Below are 24,432 nucleotides of genomic sequence, written 5' to 3' on the forward strand. Positions count from 1 at the left end.
GCAGAGGTGACACTGTGTGGGTTATGGAGATGAGCCTCTCAGACAGAGTGAGACCTCTGAGTCTCTACTACATCAAAGATCTTTGGTCTCAGATAATGAGCCCCCCTCCCCCCGGCAGAGAGTAACACACACACAAGTGATACACACAAGTGATACACACAAGTGATACACACAAGTGATACACACAAGTGATACACACAAGTGATACACACAAGTGATACACACAAGTGATACACACAAGTGATACACACAAGTGATACACACAAGTGACACACACAAGTGATACACACAAGTGATACACACAAGTGATACACACAAGTGATACACACAAGTGATACACACAAGTGATACACACAAGTGATACACACAAGTGACACACACAAGTGATACACACAAGTGATACACACACACAGTGACACACAGTGACACACACAAGTGATACACACAAGTGACACACACAAGTGATACACACACAGTGATACACACAAGTGACACACACAAGTGACACACACAAGTGATACACATAAGTGATACACACAAGTGATACACATAGGTGATAAAGTGTGTGGATTTGGACAAAAAACGAGGGGTTACACTCTTCTGTACCATCAACACAACAATTCGCCCTCCACCACCTCAAGGACACAGACTCACCGTCTCCATGTGTCTCGTCTCACTGAAGTCCACACACACGTGAGCATGAGCAGATTCACACTGCAGGACACATGTTCTCAGAGAGCAGAGGTGTGCTTCATGATACTGCAGAGCTACAACTGCTTGTTGCATCAACATCAACCAAACACTGTTATACAACAGCCTCCGTAAGACTCACTCTGGACACGACTACAGACTTTATACAAAAGTGTGATGTCACCCACAGTGTTCAGTTCCACTCAAATGCAGAATGAAAAGATTTTCAAAATAAAAAACTGGGACATCCCTGTAGGGAGGTCACAATAAGTGTAAAAATGAATCACCGTGGTACTGAGAGGTCCACCACGGTGCATGTTGGGCCACCACAATCACCGCACATGACCAACGTGACCCGACCCAGAGTCACCTGCCCGGACCCGTTAACATTCCACCTGTTACCACCTATACCCATGATAACCCAGGACTAACCCAGGACTCACCCAGGACTAAGGTGCGACCACGTAGACCGTTGGGTGACCGCAGGCAAAAGGACCGGCTCTGCTGCTCTTTCCGCAGAGGAAAGTGCAGCCGTCGTCCGATCGCACTTTGCAGACACCTGCTCCATGGGCTCAGGGTTCTCTCTGTCTTAAGTCCGCGAGTACACGACCTGGTGCAGGTCTCTGACCTGAGCTGCCACAGTGAGAGCTGGAGAGATGCAGCGGCACTTGTTCCAGAGCCAAATGTTACTTCTCCCGCTACACACAATATATCCACACGACAACTAAGGTACATGTGCATCTGCAACAAGCACATCATGGGAGAAAAATGTTCAGTGCCCCTGGAAATACTGTAATTCCGGAGGATGTGGGGTGAAGGAGGGGCTGCAGTATCACTGCATATCACGCTGTTGAGCCGCTATACCACACCACAGGAGAAATTCACTAACCGCGACAGCCCTACATCTCTGGTTTGTGGTGGTTGGTAATAATACAATTCTGAAGCATTTTTATTTTTTATTTTTTTAAAAGCTGTTCTGCACACGGCACTAATGTGAGTCAATACAGTCATATTTTTGTTCTGTTTTGGTCATTTTTAAGCAGCATTTAAGTATTTTACCTAAACATATGACAGTTTATGTCTCTGTTTACTGTGGCAGGTATAAAACTGATCAAAAACACCAGGGACATTTCTTGTAAAAAACTGGGACAAATCACTGGTTTTGGTGCTTTTTATGTGCTGGACAGAGTTGTTAGTGGCGTGTTATATGTATGTTGTGTATAGGGTTGGTGCGGTCTATGTGCTGGACAGAGTTGTTAGTGGCGTGTTATATGTATGTTGTGTATAGGTTGGTGCGGTCTATGTGCTGGACAGAGTTGTTAGTGGCGTGTTATATGTATGTTGTGTATAGGTTGGTGCGGTGTATGTGCTGGACAGAGTTGTTAGTGGCGTGTTATATGTATGTTGTGTATAGGGTTGGTGCGGTCTATGTGCTGGACAGAGTTGTTAGTGGCGTGTTATATGTATGTTGTGTATAGGTTGGTGCGGTCTATGTGCTGGACAGAGTTGTTAGAGGCGTGTTATATGTATGTTGTGTATAGGTTGGTGCGGTCTATGTGCTGGACAGAGTTGTTAGCGGCGTGTTATATGTATGTTGTGTATAGGGTTGGTGCGGTCTATGTGCTGGACAGAGTTGTTAGCGGCGTGTTATATGTATGTTGTGTATAGGGTTGGTGCGGTGTACGTGCTGGACAGAGTTGTTAGTGGCGTGTTATATGTATGTTGTGTATAGGGTTGGTGCGGTCTATGTGCTGGACAGAGTTGTTAGCAGCGTGTCACCTCCGTTGTGCTGAGTCTTCGTTTTGTGTGATTTCTGTGCGTCTGGACTCAGCACAAACTCTCCTCCTGTCTCCATTAGTGAGGAGGACCAGTGATGCATGAGCTGGGACGAGCGTGCACGGAACCAGGGGCGTGCACGTGAGGGGTCAGTAGGGAGTAGTGATAAGGTTTTTTTTTTTTTTTTAGATGGCTGAGAGGCGACTTCAAAACCATTCAACTTCTTTAAGTGATATCACATGTGCTAAATGAGAAGTGTTTAATGAACTACAATTCAAACATTCTTTATTAGACATTTATTAAGTGTTAATAAACATAGTATTTATTTGTGTCCATATACAGTATCCAAAGTACTTGTACTTCAGAATTGACTTTCTGCCATGTTATAACATTGTTCCTCAGAAACACTCCTGAAGAGGTTTAGATGTCATTCATACATGTTTGAGTCATTTAGTGATCTCTTTGGGGCCTATTCAAACCCTCTTAACTGTAAACTGTAAGATTTCTCTGTAATGTTTAGTATTGTTATACGTAAATTTTTGTAGGATTAATGATGATAACCTACTAAGATTGTTTTTGATATAATTTATTCTTAATTTTTTTTATTTTTTACCAGCAGATTTAAAACATCTATATATAATATTTGGATTAATTCATTAATTATTTTAATGTATTTTTTAATTTAATTTATGTATTAATTTTTATGTATTTATTATTATTATTATTTGATTATTATTTTTCTTTTTTTGAGGATCCTTTTCCTCTTGTTATCTTACATTATCTTGAAATTCTAAAGTCATTTACTACATTAAAATGGATGAATTTGGAGAGTCAGTGTTCCAGTCTTGTCTCAAATATCTCACAGGTCTTATTAGCTTGAGTGTGTTTTATTAAACTCCACAGAAGCTGCTGAGACAGACTGGACTGGACTGTCTGTGCGTGGTTCAGATGTCTCCTGGTCTCTAAACATAGCTGCTGTTTGGATCAGTCCACACTCGTCTCTTTGCTCCTGTGTCATTGTTGAATAATAGATGAGTTTCTGAGCTCAGTCTGTGTTTGTCAAAGTGAAACTGCTGCTGTAGTCTTCAACTCCTCAGCTCCTTTTGGATTCAGAAAACACTCTGCTGTGTCTGCTGAAGAGAGCTGTTTGTAACACAATGTACAACGAAACAATACGCTCTCAAAATGAAATGCTGACCCTAATAAAGCTGCACTGTGGAACTTTAATGAAGAAGGGTGTTCTGTACTACAGTATTTACCTTGCACAGTCAAATGGAGTTCACAAATTCATCACAATCCAAATAATCGTTGTGATGATTTCGTGTTTTCTGATCTCCTTCAGTGAGAGACGTTCTAGAATATTAAAGTGTAGAAGTCAGTTCAGTGATGCTCATGTCAGTCTGATGAATCCAGGTTACCACAGTTTTACACTTATGCATCTCCATGGAAACAAACAGGTGCCATCACCAGGCCAGATTACAGGTCAGATCTGTGGAGAGGCCAAGTCTTTAGTCCTGGTTTAGTCCTGCATCTTTTCTCCTTTTGGTATATAATTAGGTATTTTTAGTATGGGTATTTATTCTATTTTAGATACAAATATTGCTTTCCTTTCAGTGCTAAGAAAAAAAAAAAAGAAGAGAAAAACCAACAAAAAGAATAGTGGATGCATCTTTTCTTTCTGTTCTGGACTGTGGTGATATCTTCTATATGCAGCTCCCTCCTCCACTCTGCACACACCGGTCTCTGTGTATCTGCATCCCTGAGGTTTATCACTCACCATTGCACTTTTTATGGGCATCTGTAGCAATGGAAACAGCACTGGTTAATATTTATTTACAAAGCCATACTGTGGAACCTTCCTGTGTACTTTAGTAACCTCCTTAATTTTGAGCTCAGGTCGACATCGGCTTCGCTCCTCTTCCCAGTTCCTCTTCACTGTCCCTCGGTGCCTCACTGACCTGGGACAATCTGCCTTTTCTCTACTGCTCCACGGTTTAGAAATCATTTACAGAAAGATCTTAAAATGGAATCTACGGTTTCACTTGATGAGGTTAAGAAAATTGTGAAAGGTGCGTAGACCGAGACATGGGTATGATTTTCTTGAGAGATGCAAATGGTTTTATAATGAGATACTCTAAGATTTGTTAAATAAAGGTAAAATAAAATAAATGAAAAGGTCATCATACAGCAAAATAGCAATTATATTTAAAATCCTTTCATTTTCTCAAAAATCGACAGTGCATTTTATAATCCAGTGCACCTTATGTACTAATTCTGGTTGTGTTTACTGACCTCGAACCGATTTTATGTGGTACATGATGCTCAAAAATGAAAGTCAGAATGTTTTAGTACGACTTTGCTACGAAGCTGCACCGCTTGATGGAGCTTTACGGCGACTGTAGTCAAGAGCCTCGCAGAGTAAGTGAGTCCGACACAAGCTGAACTGCATCAGGAGAGAGCTGTTTTTTCAGAGCTTATGTAAATGAGTCATGTGGTTTTAAGTTTGTTTTCTGTAAAACGTAAACAAATGTGCCAAAGCTGAATTAAACACATTATTAGTCAATGTATATTTGAGTTGTTCTCGTAGGAAGTAAAAAAAAAAAAAAAAAAAAAAAAAACTTAAATGATCCAGCCACATTCACATTCATAATCCACATTCACCTGACAGAGAGACAACGAAGGCGAATTACACCACGATCTGCCAATGGATCGTGGACGCCTGGACTAAGGATCAGTCTCAAGTGTCGTGCATTTGTTTTGTTTAATGCGCTTTATGTATGAAAATAGACGGAGATAATTCAACATTATTGATACTGTGCCTTATAATCAAGTGCACCTTATAGTCTAAAAAATACAGTAATAAAGAATACAACGGGGCCATTTACAATAACAAGAAGATAAAACATTATAAAGTGACAAATTTTTGAAATTTGTGTCTGCCAGATTTTCAATCCGTGTATCATTTGTTCATTCATTTTTCAATATAAAACCAAAAATTTTAAAAATGAAAAAAACTAAACAAAAAAACAACAGCTTTCTTCATTATTTGTCTCCAAAACCAAAATGAAAAAAACAGATAACGATTCATTTTTTCAGTTTTCAATTTTATGTTTAAATGAAGAATGGAAAAAAACGGATAACAACCGTTTCCCGTTTACGTGACTTCTGTAACTGTGATGCCGGACTTTTGCACTGCATATGGACTGAACCAGGACTGATCCACGTCCGGGACCACACCGGGACCAGACCAAGACTGAGACCAATACCAAGCCAGGACCAGACCGGAGGCTCTGAGCCTACGGCAGGGCTGGAGCTCGAAGCTGAGGCTCGGACACCACTGAGGCTTGGAGTCAAAGCTCGGAGTCCACTCTGGTCCCGCTCTGGTCCCGGACCTGGATCAGTCCTGGTTCAGTCTGTATGCAGTCACAGAAGTCACGTAAACAGGCGTTATCAGTTTTTTCCATTCTTCATTTAAACACAAAATCGAAAACTGAAAAAACAAATTGTTATCTGTTTTTTCATTTTGGTTTTGGAGACAGATAATGAAGAAAACTGTTGTTTTTTCATTTTCTTATTTTTGGTTTAATATTGAAAAACTAATGAACGAAAGATACACAGATTATTTTTGGGCTGCTCTTGGTCCTGAGCAGAATTCTGACTTTGGACCATGTGTAGTCCTGGTTTAGTCCTGGTTTAGTCCTGGTTTAGTCCTGGTTTAGTCCTGGTTTAGTTCTGGTTTAGTTCTGGTTTAGTTCTGGTTTAGTCCTCACAATCACAGTGAGTAAACCTCTCAAACAATCCCGGCGTCTAGTCCTGTTTTTGTAGTGTACGAATGTCATTTTTACTGCAGACAAAAACATAAACAAACATAAAGTGATGTCATAATTGCGGGACGGGGTTGCATAATGGCAGTAAAATGAGCAGAGCGTAATGTGCCGTCAGAAGTCACCGTGTTGGGGCTGCAGTGCGTGGTGTTTATGATGGAGGCCTGATGGAGACGGTAATGGCTTTTACCGACCGCCTTCTAAACACTCCTGTCAGATTTGATGTCCTCGCTCACATTACCGCAGCGCTTCTCTAATGCTGAATATATTACAACAGTGCATAGATTTTTCATTCACTCCTGACAATTACGAGAGCCGTAAACAACTCCTCTTCTTGTAATAATGTAATTTGAAGGACGGAATATTAAAGAGCGCGTGTTAAGCAGAAGGAACTTTTGGAGCTTTCTGCCGTGTTATGACGCTGTTTCCCCTTCAAAAACCTGCCTGAAGAGTTTGTAGATGTCATCCATGCATGTCTGAGTAACTTAGAGATCTCTCCCATGCCCTATTTGAACCCTCCTTAGGGTTAGCTGTAAGACTCTGTACAAGGCTCCGCCCACAAGCCTACACTGACTTGACAAACCTGAAGCAATGTGAACTTTTCATTGAAAGTGCAATGTGTAACTTTTTAGTAATGGGTCCATCAGCTTCTCATCTCTGCTCTGCTTGGAATGTTCCACAGTGTGACATTAAACAACTCTACCTTACATTTATTCAATTACAGGTGGTTTTATAGCTCAAAAATACTTTTATTTTATTCATTTCAAACATGGGCAGTACACAGAAAACATTTATCGCAAAGAGAAAAGATGCTCCACGACAGATTCAGCTACATGCTCCTGTCCACCTGCCGTCTTCAGGCAGGTACAGCGACATGAAAGAAACTAATTCATAATCTTCTTCATAATTCATAATTCATTCATAATTCATAATCTTCTTCTCTAAAAATACTCTAAATTCATTGTTATCAATATCCTTTAAAATATACATTTATCAAATTAATCACAATTGTTAACCTCTAAAGTACAGTCCACCATCAACAGTGGGGTTGCCACTCCACAGACCTGACTTGTAACTTGGTTTGGTCTCCATGAGGACAGAAAGGTATTTGACAGAGCCACCACCAAAATAATTACAAGATACACCTTTAACGAGATACACGCTGATTGTGTTGTTATAGCGCTCTGAAGGGGGAGTGACGACATGGGGAGCAAAGGGAAAAAAACAAACTGAAGCTAATTACACATTTTATAAATGGGGTGTGTAAAAATATTGAAATATCAATATATTGCATAGTTTAATGATGATACAGTATCAATATCATGGGCTGCTGTATCGATATATCTCCAAGAGTGTTTTTTGGTTTATTTTACTAAATTATTTGGTCACAGCATTCAGTTTTGTTGTTTGTTCAGAGGAAGGAAACTCGTTTGTGCGACACATTTGACATTTTCACTGTTTTGATGATTAAAGTGTTTGTGTTTCATATGAACTTTGCACAAGAAGTGATTTAACAAAGACTTTTAGTATCACAGCCATGATTTAGACTTTGTTTTTTATTGAACCTTATCAAATTGATTTTAAAATATATCAAACCGAAAGCTTGATGTATGGAGATATGTATCATATCATGATCTATGTATCGAGGTATGTATCGTATTCTTAATGATCCCCAGCCTTATTTACGTAGCATTTTCAGAACAATAAAAGGTAACATGTTGATCTATAATGTCATGTGTTCACAGTTAACTCCCCACAGAGTTGTTTTAACCCGTCTTTAATGATTCTTCCTTCTTTTTTCGTAGGTATGAGATCAAGTACGACAAAGACGACTATGTGCTGAAGGTGAAGAGGGCGTCGATCGGGGACGAGGGCGTGTTCAGCTGCGTGGCCGAGAACAGAGTGGGCAAACTGGAGGCAGCGGCTACGCTCACTGTCCGAGGTCAGAGGTCATATACGCATCAGATCTGTGTTTGTTCGAGCAGACTTTTACACGTCATCTTCATCATACGTCTCTCATGTTCACCTCTGCACCTCAAACACCGCTCAGTCTGTTGAGAACGTCAGCTAAAAGTGGAGAACAGAAGCGGGAAATAACTTCACTCTGTCATGAATGTCGTTTTTTATCGGGAAACACACAGGAACATTTTAAAAGAATCATATTACTCTATTTTCTGATCTCTGTTCTAATGTTTCTTCATCACAAACAGAGCTGGAGTTGTGTTTTGTTTCATTCACACATGTTTAACACACAAATCCTGCACATTTAGGTGGAGTTTTTACCTAAAACTACAAACTCTGTTCTATTTTGTGATGTCATGTGGTAAAACAGGAAGTGCTCCACTGTGTTTTTAAACTCCATATGCCAAAGTTTACCAAGGGATTTCTGAATTACACATATTGAGCTGAATACATAAAATTTGATTAATTAAATGCCTTTTACCAATTTACATGTATCATGTCGATTCGTAACTTTGTACATTAATAAATAAATAGGTGAGTTTCAGCTGAAGTCATTGTTATTAGCCGCGTTGCATGCTGGGAGATATTTTGGTCGTAGGCAAGAAACAGGATAGTGGTCAAACACAGTGCGTAACCTTGCGTATTTATCCCCGATAATGGTAAATTCCTGCTGCATTATCAGATGCACAAATAGAAACACGGAAGAAGGAAAATGTCTTTTTCGTATTCTGAGTGAAAAGAACCACTAACGGTGAATTAAATGACTTTCAAACATCCGCAGAGCAAACGTAGAAGATCCTAACAAACCGTGGACTCCAACAAGTTCAACAACACATCGAGACTCTTGGAGGTTTTCATCTTTTCTGCTGTGAATGACCCAGGAGTTTCCACCAAGTCATTGTGGATATCACCCAAGTGAATATTTGTCCAGGTAGTTGGTGATTCCGACCTGAAATTTGGTTTGGTCCACCTTTTGTCGGGGTTGAAAAGGGTGATTTGTCGTCCGTCGATGCTTCTGACCAATTTCTGGTCAAATGGTCTTGGGTCCTCTGCCGTTAGAGTGGATAAATAACCGGGATCAATACCCTTTACGTGCTTTCTCGCTCCGTCCGTCATGTTGAATTAGTGTTTCTTGCCGCCAACCAAAATAATTCCCAGCATGCAACACGCGCTTTTGTCAAGCAATGAAATATTATAATGGTTTATGTTTTATAGGCATCTAACTGTACCTCATCTAAGGCTTCCCATTTTTTGTGACTGCTAAAACTAGTAGCTCTCTGGCATTTTTGTTTTGTAAAAGTAGTTCACCTGAAGGAAAACGTTTGGAGACCCCTGCCATATGCCATTTGGATCATTTCAGACCTGGAATTGCTCATTTCTCCTCAACTAAAGCTTTTACATTGAAAACTACCACTTCATGACATCACAAGTTGGAGCAGAACATTTGAAAGTTTGGAGATATAGACAGACTAATAATAAATAATTCCTCAAACATGTGTGAATGAAACAAAACACAACTCCAGGTCTGTTTTTGATGAAGTAATAACATTCTAACATGGATTAAAGCGAATGAAATAGTCCAGCAGATGGCGCTTTGTTTTTCAGCTCGCACTGGTCACCACAGTTTCTAACGCAGTCAGTGCATTTATTATTATTATTATTTTTTTTATTAAGTCATTTTAGATTATTAATGCAATTTAAAATGACCAAATTATCTGTAAACTCATTGTCCACTGCCTCAAAGATTTATTCAATTTAGTGCAACTCTGCAAAACACCCAGAGATACAACAGGAAGGGTTTAGTGACATGGACGTGTAGTGCAAAGAGCCAATCCACTTTATTCCTTCTCGCCCACTTTTGTTTCTAAACACTCCTACACGGTGCTTTTTTATGGCGGCACTTCCGGTTAAACGAGGATCCAATTCATGTCCGTGGAGAATTTGGGACTCGTTTTGCGTCTTAAATCTGACATAAAGTCGATTAATTTCATATGAAATAATAAAACCCCAATGATACAAAACATTTAGAATCTGATTTGAGTTTAGAAGTATATGAAAAGTGCACTGGATCATTTTTCTGGTGGAGGGTCCGTCACCTGCTTCTGAAATGTTGACGGTAATTTATTTTATTATTATAATTTTTTTATTTCAAATTAATTCCTGATTTAAATAGTTTGGAATTAAAATATTATATTATATCTGAATTGAGGTTTACATGGAAAACATGTGAAACCGCCTTTATTTAAATCCGCTCAATGTCTGGGAGTGGGGAAGGGTTCTGATTGAGATAAAAAAGAATAAACCTTTACACAATCGAGGAATAAATTAATTCGGCTTTAAAATCGGAATAAACCACCCATTCCAAATTAAACTTAATATGGAATTAAACTTAATTCCGAATAATAATTTTCATTAGGAATTAAGTGTTTCCACGGTCTTGTTAAAGCAGAATACATTTTTATTCAGAATTTAATTATTTTTATTCAGAATTAAAGCTCTCATGTTAACGTGGCGATTATGGCATCACATTTATTTTTCTCTATGGAGACAGACAGTTGATGCCACAGGGCCAAGTTACATGTCAGATCTGTGGAGAGGAGAGCACACTCACAGTAAGAATGCAAGTTTTTAGGTTAATAAAAAACAATATCGTAGAGTAAACGCAAGATGGATATGTTCAGTGCTTTACCAGAATATCTACATGGAGACAAGTGGGTGGCGGACCCTTCACCTGAAAAAAATCACACAATGCACCTTTAAATAGTCTATTCATGCTTATGTCACAAACCAGAAAGACGTTTGGAAACATGCAATGACAACTTGCAGCAGGTTCTGTTCACGATAGTCTGACAAAATGTTGGAAAAATGAGAAAATGTCCCAGTTTTCTTCATGTCCATGTCATTGTAGTGTTCCGTTATGTTCAGATAATCAACAATTTCAACCATCATTTCCCACTGACACACAACTCCAAGTGCACTGGTACATGTGATTATAAGTGTGCAGTCTTCATTTTACCGTTGCTCACATTTACTTCGATGGGTTTTATCTGTCAGTGAGCCCAGTGTGGGGAACTACACCGGAAGATGTCACTGATGTTTCCAAACGTCTTCCTGGTTTGTGACGTAAGCGTGACTAGAGACTATTGACATTAACTTGAGTCAGTTGTTCATCCCCGCTCTCTCCTTCAATCCTCGTCCTCTCTAGTTAAGTCTATCAAGCTATTTATTTATTTACGTTCACAAATCCACGTCCCCCATCGGCCCGCAGAAGCCCCGCCCCCTCCCCCCTTCTGCACGCGCTCAGTCAGCAAAGCCATTTCACAGCCTAGTGGTGCACACCGCCGACAGCTCACCTGCGCAGGCCCGGGGTTAATCAAAACATTTAAGACATCATTTCACTTCTTTTCAACACGGATTTTCCCATTAAAGCCGAGTGTTTGTGCTCTCTGCGGCGCGGCGACGCAGCGCACGGGCCAGGGGAGGGCATCAGGTTTGTTTTTACACAGGGGGATTGGGACATGGGTTTGTGAAAGTGCACAAGTCACACAGTCACATGTCTGAATGTAGCGGAATAGAGAGAGGGCGAATAGGAGAAAACTTGTAGTCATATACAACAAAACGTACAGATCATAGGCTGCCACTAGGGGGAGTAGAGAGCTTTGAGATGATGAGACACAAGATGGAGTCCACAAAAAAATCTTCTTCTTGTCTGTATCAGATGTAAGTATCAAATAAAAAAGAATCTAAAATCCTGCATGCTTTAGAACGTTTACCGTGACTGCAGTGTTTCCCACACATAGACCAATCTGTAGCGCAGTGCCACAGAATGAAAACCGAGCGCCACAAATTCCACCTTTTGTTTTTTCGAGATTCTGTCATTCTCACTCACACGTACAGAGAGAGAGATCAACAGCCACACATACATGTTTGTGTGCGTACACTTGCACTACCTGCTCTGGTGGTGGAACCGGAAACCATTTCTCCTGCGCAGGGTGTCCACAAAGTGTGATCGGGCGACGGCTGCGCTTAGTCCTGTAGGGCCCCGACGGTTTACACACACACACACACACACACACACACACACACACACACACACACAGTAAATGGGCTAAAACTCCAGGAGGTCCTTTATGATCGGGCACTTCAGTAATTTTGCAGAAAGCCACGTAAATTGAGGTGTTCTGATAAGACATGCCAGTTATGCACAAAATAGGCTAATGCTGTTTCATTATTTTGCGGGGGGGGGCTACTTGGCCTGTGGGAAACACTGGACTGTATAAATGGTTATAGCTAACCCACTAGCCCAGTGGTGTCAAACTCATTTTGGTCCGGGGGCCGTATCCAACCTACTTTGATCCCAAAGGGGCCGGATCAGAAAACTCATGTCATATAAACCACAAAAATAACAATAAGTTCAAATATTTGTGCAGAGAAACACAAATCTAATGCAGAAATCTTTTTTAAAATGATGAACTCTTTCTTTTACAAAATATTATAAGTAAGTAAGTCTTTATTTTTATATAGCGCTTTTTCACAGACATATATCACAAAGACGCTTTACAGAGCATTTATAGATTCATTATTCTTTTTCTCCACACCCGGTGATGGTAAACTACTATTGTAACCACAGCTGCCCTGGGGCAGACTGACGGAAGTGCAGCTGCCATGCCAATCAGTGCCATCGATCCCTCCGACCACCACAATCACTCACGCACACACCACTTTCATACTAGGCAATGTGGGTGTTATAATATTATGAACAACCTGAAACTTAAAAAAAAATAATTTCAACAATGTTTTAACATGAACTTGTATGTAAATAGGAGTAAGTCCATTTTTGTTGTAAAAATCCTGCACTCGGCTCCACTTTTCTCATGTTGGACATTTTTCTGATGAGGGTGTCACGGTCAACAGTCAAAACGATCGTCCTTTAAGAGCGTTTGGAAAGAGACAAGTCTTCATTTGTGCTGCTCTGGTGGGAGGGGCCACGTACAGAGACACTGGAGACGCTGCTGTGATAAACACCACAGAAAATTAACAAGATTTTAATAGAAAATAAATAATAAATAATCATTAAAATATTATAGTAGAAAATCAGCCGAGGGCCAGATTAAAGGTCTTGGCCGGATCCAGCCCCCGGGCCGTATGTTTGACACCCCTGCACTAGCCGCCACATTCCAAACAGGGTGGGAGGAGCTCGTCTGTATCGAGGAAGTCAATAACATTTTGGCCCATTTTTTGGGTCAGCGAGCACAGACCACTGAAAACAACACGACGCCATCTTGGTTTCACCTTCAAATTTGATTAGAGTTCTGTGACTTTGCCGCTATAACCACGAGCCTCACTGAGCTTCATTTGACTGGACCTGAACACTGTGGTTAACTCCACACTCACACAGTCCACGTCTTTCTACAGTCGTATGAGGCCACCTGTGAGCCTAGCCACATGTTAGCTTTAGCACGTTAGCATTAGCACGTTAGCATCATGTCCAGCTCACTTCCTGTCATCGTCTTTCACTCTGCTTCTCTTTGGTTGAGTTCACGCGAATCTTAATTTGACTTTTGTGTTTTTTTATGTTGTGTCTGTCCATCACGTGTGTGTCCATGTGTTCAGCTCGACCCGTGGGTAAGTACCATCCTCTGCTCGCTCACCTGCATGCATCCCTCTCTCCCTCCATCCCTCTCTCCCTCCATCTCTCCATCCATCCCTTTCTCTCTCCAACTGTCTCCTCTTTTATCCTTCCTTTGACCTCCTCTCCTTCTCTATCTCTTGTCTCTCATCTCTTCCTCCTCCTTCTCTCTCACTGTCCATCTCCTTTCTCTCTTTCTCTTCCAAATCTCTCTCTTTCTCTCTTTTTACTATCTCTCTCCTTCCACTCTCTCTCTCCTTTTTTCCCATATTCCTGCATTTGCTTTTTCCCTCACTCTTTGTTCTCTTTCAGCTTCTTACCATTTTTATTTTCTCCTTTTCCCTGTTTCTCTCCCTCCAACACCTCTCATTCCTTCTTCTCTCTCTTTTCTCTTCTTTCCGTCTCTCTGTTTTCATCTCTCTCTCTGTCTTTGCACTTTAATTTTCTCTCTTTTTTTCCCTCACATTCTCATTCTTTCTCTCTTCTTTTCCCTTTATCTCTCTCGCTGTCTCTTTCTTTTCACTTTTACATTCTCTCTTTTTCCCCTTATTCATAACAGTCTCTCATTTTCCTTCTCGGAATTATTCTTTCTCCTCTCTCTCCTCTCTCTCTTTCCTCCCTCATGCTTGTTGTGTTCGTTGTGTGTCCACACTTGGGTGCTCTGTCCCTGTGTGCGTCCTCATGCACACTGCCTTATGCCTTATACACACACATATATACATGTTCTATACAGTGTGCAGTGTGTATAGACTGTGTTGTGGTGTACAGAAAATGGCTCTTTTCTTTTGTCTTGTGCGTCTGTTGTTTGAACCAAAACAAAGACGAGCACACAGACGTCCCAGAAAACTCACGCATGTTTGCTTTGGCTGAGAACACCAGAAAAGAAGTACTGCCTATATATATATATATATATATATATATATATATATATATATATATATATATGTGTGTGTTTCAATAAGCTCGATTTCAGTCATAAATAAGAAAAGAACAATGAAAGTAGCATCCAGAACGCACAAAATCACACAATGAAGAGATCAAGTCAGTTCATTATAATAAATCAGTTAATAAAATAGAATAAAGATAAATAAAGAATCAAATCTAGCAAAAAATTTTACAAAAAGTGATTTCAAAATGATCCTGATAGTGTGAGTCTTATTTCTTCAGGCAGGTCGTTCCAAAGCCAAGGTGCCTGGACTGAAAAGGCTCCATCACCTTCGTCCTGAGCCTGAACTTTAGAACAGCCACAGGGACGTGTCATGTATTACACAAAACTGACTCTTTTGAGCTTTAAGCCATGTTAGAATGTTACCTCTAGAGCTGGTATCATTAAGAAGTTGCCAATACGATGCATAGCTAGATACATAGGCCACGATACAATACAGCTCTCGATACAGTGAGCTTATGATTCAATACAATATATTTCACATCGATTTGATATGGTTCAATAAAAAAATAAAGTCTAAATCATGGCTGTGATACTAAAAGTCTTTGTTAAAAGTCGATACTGTATCATCACATTAAACAATACGATATATCGATATTTTGATATTTTTGCACAGCCCTCGTTACCTCCTTAAAAACAGACCTGGACTTGTGTTTTGTTTCATTCACATGTTTGAGTAATTCTTTCTTTATATTGGTCAGTCTACATCTCCAAAACTCAAAATGCTCTGTTCCACCTGGTGATGTCATGAAGGGGTAGTTTTCCAGTGAACAGCTCCTTTTACTTTTAGTTGAGTAGAGTCTGGTAATTCCAGGTCATAACAGAACATTTATAGATTCATGATTCTTCTTCTCCACACCCGGTGATGGTAAACTACTAATGCAGCCACAGCTGCCCTGGGGCAGACTAACAAAAGCGCGGCTGCCATGCCAATCGACACCATTGGTCCCTCCGACCACCATCACTCACACACACACCACTTTCATACTAGGCAATGTGGGTCTTGCCTAAGGACACAGCGACAGTTTTTGCAGTTGGTTCCCCCTGTGGCTCCTGATTTTCCCAGTGTCTCCATCCAAGTACTGACCAGACCCGGCCTCTGATCTCCTGAGATCTGACGGGATCAGGCTTTGACAAACCGGTATGGCTGGTGTGGAGTTTAAAAACACAGTGGAGCACTTCCTGTATTACCATATGATGTCACAAGGTGGAACAGAGTGTTTTCTGTTTGAGAGAAGAACTCAGCCTAAATCTGTACAGTTTTTGTGTGTGTGTGTGTGTGTGTTAAACATGTATGAAAGAAACAAAACACAACTCCAGAACTGTGTGTGATGACGAAACGACATTAGAACAGAGATCAGAAAATGAGACCAATTTTATAATTGTATCTGTATCAATACTTATTCAAATGACATTTAATACCAATTCGTATCTGGGTCTCTGTTCTTGAAGGTGATTGGTTGAGGGTCTTAGGTAGTAAATTGTGATTGGCTGACAGTGAGAGATGACAAAACAAAAGAACAGACAGTAAATACATTCTTTCAACAGGTGATAGTCAAAAACAACATCCACAACTTCCATTGTAAAAACTACCCCAAAGATCTTTTTTTTTTTTTTTTTTTTTTTTTAGAACCATTTTGACAGCAGGGCCTCGCTTGCCAAACCACGGTCGCCACGGTAACAATTGTCAGCCATGTCAGATTTGGGGAGGAAATTACCCATTCTGCACAACACTGCTGGAGAAGGCGGTAATAGCGAAAGACTGGTGAATAAAATATGATTGAGCGTGATTTAAGAACGCAGAGGAGCCGAGAGGAGCTGTCCATTTTCTCCTCACACTCTCAGGCTCTAATGGCCCAGCTGCTCCTATGAATTATGAATTATGAACGTGTGGAGATGATGTGATGTCATGGAGGGGACAGGACGAGAGAGGACGTGTCACGCCCGATCACAACAAGCTGCTACTGAGACGCAGGCTAAACACGAGAGGAGAGAGAGGAGGAAGAGAGAAAGAGGAGAGAAGAGAGGAGAGGAAGGAGAGGAGAGAGAGAGGAGAGAGGAGAGAGGAGGAGAGAGGAGAGAGGAAAGAGAGGAGAGAGAGGAGAGAGAGAGGAGGAGAGGAGAGAGAGGTGTCATGCCGGATCACAACAAGCTGCTACTGAGAGGCTGGCTAAACACAAGAGAGGAGAGAGGAGAGAGGAGGAAGAGGAGGAAATAGAGAAGAGGCGAGAAGAAGGGAGGGGGAAGAAGAGGGGAAGAAAGGAGGAGAGAGAAGTCGAGAGGAGGGTAGATGAGGAGAGAAGGAGAGGAGGGGACTTGGAAAGAGAGGAGAAGAGAGGGGGAGATGAAAGAGGAGAGGAGAGAGGAGGAGAGAAACAGAGGGGTAGGGGGGAGAAGGATAGAGGAGAGAGGAGGGGAGAGAGGAGCAGAGAGGAGGGGAGGGGGACGAGAGGGAGGGGAAAGAAGGAGAGAGGAGGAGAGAGCTGGAGAAAGGAATAGAGTAGGAAAGTGGGAAAGAGAGGAGGGGAGAGGAGGAAAGCAGGAGAGGGGGGGAGAGAGGAGGAGAGAGAGAGATGGAGAGAGGAGGGGATGAGAGAGGAGAAGAGGAGAGAGTGGGAGAGAGGAGTAGTGAATCAGAGAGAGAGGGAGAGGAGGTTATTACACATGAATCTGTCAGTGTCATAGGTTGAGCAGAGCTAAATGTGTTTTTATTTCCCAGTTACCAAGGTAAACACTAGAGGATGTCACAGAACAAACCTAACTATTGTACAACTGTCAATAATGTCATTGTAGGATTTTATTATCAAATGAAAAAGTCAAACTTTTTTTTTGGAATGTTCCACATTATGGCATTACATGTTTTCATGCTAAAAATCCCACGATGCACAAGAGAACAGACCTGTGACACGACCTGGTGCTGTAACCAGACTACAAACACTAATGACACAGTAAGGAACATTCAAGTCAAACAATAACAAAAGAAAAGTTACAGTTCACCTTTAACACACAATGACCTGGAATTTGAACCTACAACCTCAACACAAACTCTGGCCACTTAAAGACGAGTTATTGTGCAAAATCAAACTGAAGCACCAAGTTATAACTGATGATAGATTACTATAAACTAGTACTGCACTTTTGAACCTTTAAGGATTCAAAACACTTTACAACAGGGAACCACTCACCCATTCACACACACCAGTGTACATAAACAGTGGGGGCAAGGTGGATTAAGTGTCTTTGCCCAAGGACACAATGACAGTATTCATCTGTGGGAGCTGGAATCAGTGGGCCAGTGGATCTGACCTCTCAACCAATGATGTTTATGTCAAAAGTGGGATCTGAACCACCGACTTCAGCATTAAAGGACGGAAACTACTTATAATGTTGTTCCCTCTTCCAAAAAAAAAAAAAAAAAAAGTATGTATTTTTTTTGAACATATATAACATATAACAATAAAAAATGTACACTAGATAAAAAAGTAGGGTGACACTTTAGTTTAGGGACCACATATTCATCACTAAATGCCAATTGATATGGTAATTAGCTGTTACTTGTCTGTACATTGGTATTTATCAAACACTTTTTAATACTTATCATGATTTCAGTGCATGTACCAACACATCTACTGTAATCCTCACTACTGTAATGGGAAGAAAATAGTTAATGGGCTTAATACTTAATACAAAAATGCATTGAAAGTACTTTTTAAATACTAACAAAGATGTAATTAAGCACTTATTATGCATTTTACTACTAGCTATCTATTAATATGTGGTCCCTAAATTAAAATGTTACCAAAACTAGATGTAGGAAGAGGCAAAAAACCTAAAAGGACTCATATTAAAGCCTCCACTGTATGAAAACTTTAAAATTGGACTTTATAGCTGTACATTATTTAAAAAATGACATTTACACACTTTAGATTAAATACATTTGATTCAAACATGGATTCAAACACAATTAAATATTCTAAATTGAAAGATTATCAAACATTATCATGAAATATCAAACATTTCCTCAAACTCTTTCTAAACAACGTTTCTGATGCCGTCAAAAACAAAACTTATTTCCAAGATTCTGTGCAAGGCTCCACCCACAAGCCTACATCCCCCACACTCCCACACGACAATAGGAGGGTTTCAGTCACGTGATCACGATGACGCGCAAATTTCAGGTGGAGGGCAGGAAGTGAAGACAAACACGACAAACAAACACGGCTCTGGAGAACACAGATATGGAGAAGAGTTCTTATTGTCAGGATTTAGAGCCAGTAGCAAGACAAAAGTACGAGCAGTTAGTCGACAAATATATTGGGCGTGACCCTGATCTTATTGAAAATGAGAGAATTTTCAACCAAAGTAAAAGATTTGCCGACAATCGAGGCAGAGGAGATCACCAACTATTTAGCTCTTCAGACATCGTTCTACACCAGACAACAGATGAAGGTGTACAAAAGTTTGGAGGCATAGAACTTTTTTTGTCAGTGGATGGATCCTCAACCTTGGTGCAAAATGCCTAAATGATGATTATGGTTTGGTCTTCAGCGGGGTGAGTGTGTCTCTTATTTTATGTGTATAGACGTTATGGGAAAAACTGCAGTGACCTCTATCTGAACTATTTAATGTCAACAAACGTCATTAGCCGTTAGTCGTTAATGATTTGTTTATGTTTAGGTAAACCACAAAAAACAGTTTAGCTTTGTAACAAACCTTTGTCGAAGTGTTCACTGCAGACATGAGCATTAGCGAATTCTGCTCCTCCCGACCGCAAACAGGTTTGTAATCCACTTTTTACGGCGTTGTTCTGTCGGCTTTTCCCATTTCTGACCTTTGTGGACGACTATATTCGGTACTCTAAAAAAATAACTTTTCCTTCTCTCGGTTAGAACGATTGGCACAGCCGTAAACTACACAACACATCGGCATTTTCCTCCAGTCAGTTCACTTCCTGCCCTCCATCTGATTTTGCGTGCTGACAAACGTCACCCTGTGACGTCACGTGAAACCCAGATATTCTCCATAAATACACAAAAACATGACACAAAACTAATTCTAATGGAACTTCTGCCGTAGTTTCATTAGACAAATATCTAGCATTTTTCAAACAATCAAAGGTAACATGGTGATCTAAATATGTTGTGTTAGCAGTTAATACCCGGTAGAACTAAAATACATTCTCCTTTAAGCTGTGGTGACAGGATGAGGACAGATTTTCCATTTAATAAGCAACATTCCAAGTTACAGTCACACAATATTACATAATTTCATATTTTTGTCCTCACATGTATAAATAGAACTCTTAATATCTTGGCTCGTCTTTCTATAAATCACCCGCGCATAAGAAGCACCGCACAAACCCTTATGATAGAACCATATCAGTGCACATTTGGAAAAACACGGCACTCTCTCTCTCCTCCATCTCTCCATCCCTCTCTCCGTCCCCGTGCCAAGGCGTGATTTAGGAGCCCGTCTCCCACTCCAATGCTGTGGGACAAATCCAGAGCTCCACAAGGCTGTAAATCTGGAGCCATCTGCCCCTCTCCCACTGTGGATCTTTGTCAAACACACACCTCCACCGCGGCCAGACGCTGGGATTACGAGCAGGAGCGCAGCCAAAACGGACTCCACACTAGTGCTGTCATGATACACGCGTTTCAAACTTGATACTAAAAAATAGACTCGGTTCTGATGCCACAATGACAATCTTTCTTTAGACAATGAAGGTGATTTTCAGCATTCGATTTTCAGTGATACAACATGTGCGAGTAGCGGTATGCGCACTTTAGTTTGTCATCTCTGCTGATCTAAAACGAGGGAGTAAATGTCCAAACATACATCTAATATTTGCCTGGCGGTCGACCGGACAAACGTTGACTCTGACTCCGGCACAGTTCCCATTTAGTGCAGTTCAACAGACCGAGTGAACAAACAGAAAGTGTAGACAAGTCGTGTTAGTTTCAGAGTAGTTTCAGTGTAGTTAGCTCCTCTCTTCAGGCAGATATAAGGCAGTGTCCACCAGCGTCTGACCAGAACTGAAGAAACAGCTTGGATAAGTTGTGAAACGTCCACCCCCAAAGAAACTTTTGTTCAGAATTGAATCTTTCTTTTGCTCTGGATCCTAGCTGGTCGACTGAGGGATAACACACACATCTGCCTGGTTTCTTACCTCGTGCAGTTGAACGCCTCTCCTAGTCTGTGCCTAATGTAGGGATGGGCATGATTAGTCGACTAATCGATAATTTATCATTACGAATTTTGTCGATTACGTTCATTTTTAATCGATATGTAGGTTTCTGTGCGTAGATAAGAAGCTGCGTCTGACAGCACAAACACTGGAGTTGTGCCTCAGTTCCACATTTGGTCTCTGGCTCCTTGGAGACACTGTACCTCTCAGTGAGTGTGTTTACATGCACATGTGTATCCCGGTTTCATCATGGTGCGTGTAAACGCAGTATCCCAGTTACTGCAATATAAAGAGCTGCACTAAATCTGCACACGTACGATCTTTGAAAACATGAACCATCTCCACTGTGATGTACACGCAGAATAGACTTACTTTCAGCATCAACACTCCATTGTCACAGAAAGAACACTCATATTCCACTGAGTCATGTTCTTTAGTCTGACAGAAGCTGAACTGCATCAGCGCACAAGAAAAGGGCTTTTTTTTTTTTTTTTTTTTTCCCGCTTAGTTTATGCAAATGAGCCACGTGGTTTTAAGTTTGGTTTCTGTAAGACTTGCGCAAAGCTGCATTATACACATTTTAATCTCAAACAGGCTGATGTGGCTCTAGAACAGGTGTGTCCAAACTTTTTTCATCAAGGGCCACATATGTAAACACAGATGAAGCAGAGGGCCGATCAAGGGCCGTAGACTCGAGCTCAGTACAGTGAATAATTGAAATTTGGGCATGTTTAACACGCCATGAGTCTTTATTCACGCTAAGATCCTTAAAAAGGCACACTAAATCTGAAATATTATCTTTATCAAGGTAGATTTTCATAACACTTGCAGTAAAAAGTTAAGTTTTAATTGATGTAAGGTAATTTGGGTCAATTTACCTGGAAGCCTGAGGGCCAAGAAAAATTTGTCTGAGGGCCACATTTAGTTTGGACATGCCTGCTCTAGAGTGATTATGGTTTATATGTCGTAAAGTTGAATTTATTTATGCAGATTAGTAATAGTAGTAATAATGATGATACTTTTAATATAAAAAAACATTAATGATTAATCAAAAATCAATCGTTAATTCTCCTGACAATCAATTAATACAATTTCATCGAATGCCCATCCCTATCCTAATGTAAAAACAGCAAGTATCCGAGTACATCCAGACTTCTCCACACGTGTTGGTAGAATCTGGGAGAATGGATCTTAGTTCCTGGTTGACTCTATTTTGATGAATGGGTTTATATTGGACTAGGACAGTTCTGTGCTTTTCCTCGTGTGCGTGTAAACGGAGCGAGCGCCATGACGACCAGACGCCGGATTACAAACAGGAGCGGAGCCAAAATGGCCGCTCCTCCAGCCAGCTGCCTCGTCTGGGCTCAGACTGGTGATGAAGCCAACACTGACTACTACATCAGGGACGTGTGACAGTTACAGTCCTTCAAAAAGGGTTGATCAGAATGACACGTGAACATTATAGGACATGTCATATATTTGATAATGTCATTTCAGTCCAACAAAAGCTCAGAAAAAATAAAAAAAAAGCTCAAAGTCTCTGTGCCTCAATACAGCCTGTGATAGATAAGACACTGTAGGATAAAAAGTTAAATATATACATCTAGGGAAACTTCAGCAGTAGTTTGCCCACATAAATGTAAGAACAAAAGTTTTTGAATGTAAAAAATGGCATTTTATGTGTAAAAATGGCAAGAATTGACCATTTTTGGGACACTGAACAAAGACACATGAAAAGAGACACGTTTATTTGCTTCATTTTTGTTGTCTACTTAGAAACTAAAAATACACAGAAGAGATTTTGGATCTTACTTTAATTAGAGATCAAAAAATCTTCTGTACGATTGGTCCTTCTGTCTCTATGAGGGAAAAGTGCATTTTTTGTCTTTAAAGTCACATTCTCCCATTGAACTTTATGAAGGCAAATTGATTAAATAAAATAAAATTTTATTAAAATTAAGCACATATGTTAAGAAACCAAACTGGCCAAAAAACAAAATTAAAACAAATACCGTATTTTTCTAAGTATAAGTCGCAGGACCAAACAAACCATGAAAAAAAGTGCCACTTATAGTCCCAAAAATACGGTAGTTATTTAACGGTTTTACTGCTGTATAAGTCCATATATCTTGTGTCACATATTTGTTGTCTTCTGCTTTTATCTAAAATGTAGAATGTAGTAAACATAAAGAAAATAATGAGTAATGAATGAGATGGTGTGTCCAGGCCTTTCCATTTCTGGACATATTGAAAACATAATAAGTTTGCTTCGTATTATAGATTATTTTGTTTTTGTTTTATTATTATTATTATTTTTTAAATAAATTGTACGTGTTATTATCAGTGTTGGGGAGTAACAGATTATATGTACCAGAGTTATGTAATCAGAGTACAAATTATGAGTAACTGTATTCAGTTACAGTTACTGTTTAAGTGAGTGGTAATTAGATTACAGTTACTTTGTTAAAATAAATGGATTACACAGAGGGATTTTCTTCTCTTTCTTCCCTTTCTTTTTTTTTTTTTTTTTTTTTTCGTAATTCCACTCATTGTCGGACACTAAACCAGGTCTAAACCAGGTCTAAAACCAGGTCTAAACCAGGTCTAAACCAGGACTAAACAGGACTAAAACAGGACTAAAACCAAGTCTAAACTATGTGTCAAACAGGATTTAACAGAACTAAATCATGCCGTGTGGACCATGTCTCCTCGTCTTCTATCAATAATATTTTTTAATTTGGTTCAGTAAAGTCTGGGCTTTTTATTTACTTTTAGCAGACAAAACGTCTTATGTTAGGATTTCCTCGCCTTTGCTTCTCTGCAGCAAATCAAGTAATCCAAAGTATTCAGATTACATTACTCACCTTAAGTAACCTTAAGTAAAGGATTTTGTTACAAACTACATTTTGGTGTATGTAATCTGTAATCTGTATTTGAATACATTTTAAAAGTCACCTTCCCAACACTGATTATTATACAGGTAGATAATGAGTGTGTGTATAATGATTGTTTAGAAGTAAAAGTGTGTGTGTTGTGACAGTGTTTTGGTGCAGTCAGGTCAAAGTTCTCCTCTGTCCTCTTACTGTATTATCTGGATGTTTGCTTCGTATCTGATCGGGCCTGGCGCGGGTCAGCGGCGGAGCATACACTGCATTGATAGGCATAGAGCAAACAAGGAGAGGTCAGAGGTCACAGAGTGAACCAGCAGAGGTGAAAGGTCAGACGTGGCCCAATTTGGACTTTTATGGCTTCTGATAATGGTGTTGGGAGTGAGGAGATGTGTCCATGAGGAAGAATGCATTAAAACCTCACTTATGTTTACTGTTCCATCAGCTGGACGGGTTTCTGTGTTTACTCACTTAAAAAGACGGAGGAAAAAAATGGAAACAGTTTGCAGTTGTCCAAAGTTCCTTCTGTT

At 40.1% G+C, this 24,432-nt stretch overlaps 1 protein-coding gene across 1 annotated transcript in view; it reads left to right on the forward strand.

Annotated features, from left to right (window-relative positions):
• Positions 1-24,432, forward strand: part of robo2 (roundabout, axon guidance receptor, homolog 2 (Drosophila)) — a 423,708-nt gene that overhangs the window by 245,439 nt on the left and 153,837 nt on the right. The window contains exons 6-7 of the mRNA XM_055147808.1: positions 8,096-8,232; positions 13,866-13,877. Coding sequence (XP_055003783.1) covers positions 8,096-8,232; positions 13,866-13,877 — 149 coding nt within the window. The remainder of the gene's footprint in view (positions 1-8,095; positions 8,233-13,865; positions 13,878-24,432) is intronic.

This window comes from Boleophthalmus pectinirostris, unplaced genomic scaffold (genome assembly GCF_026225935.1).
Source record: "Boleophthalmus pectinirostris isolate CB_2022bp ecotype Guang Dong unplaced genomic scaffold, ASM2622593v1 HiC_scaffold_9, whole genome shotgun sequence".
Lineage (NCBI taxonomy): Eukaryota > Metazoa > Chordata > Actinopteri > Gobiiformes > Gobiidae > Boleophthalmus > Boleophthalmus pectinirostris.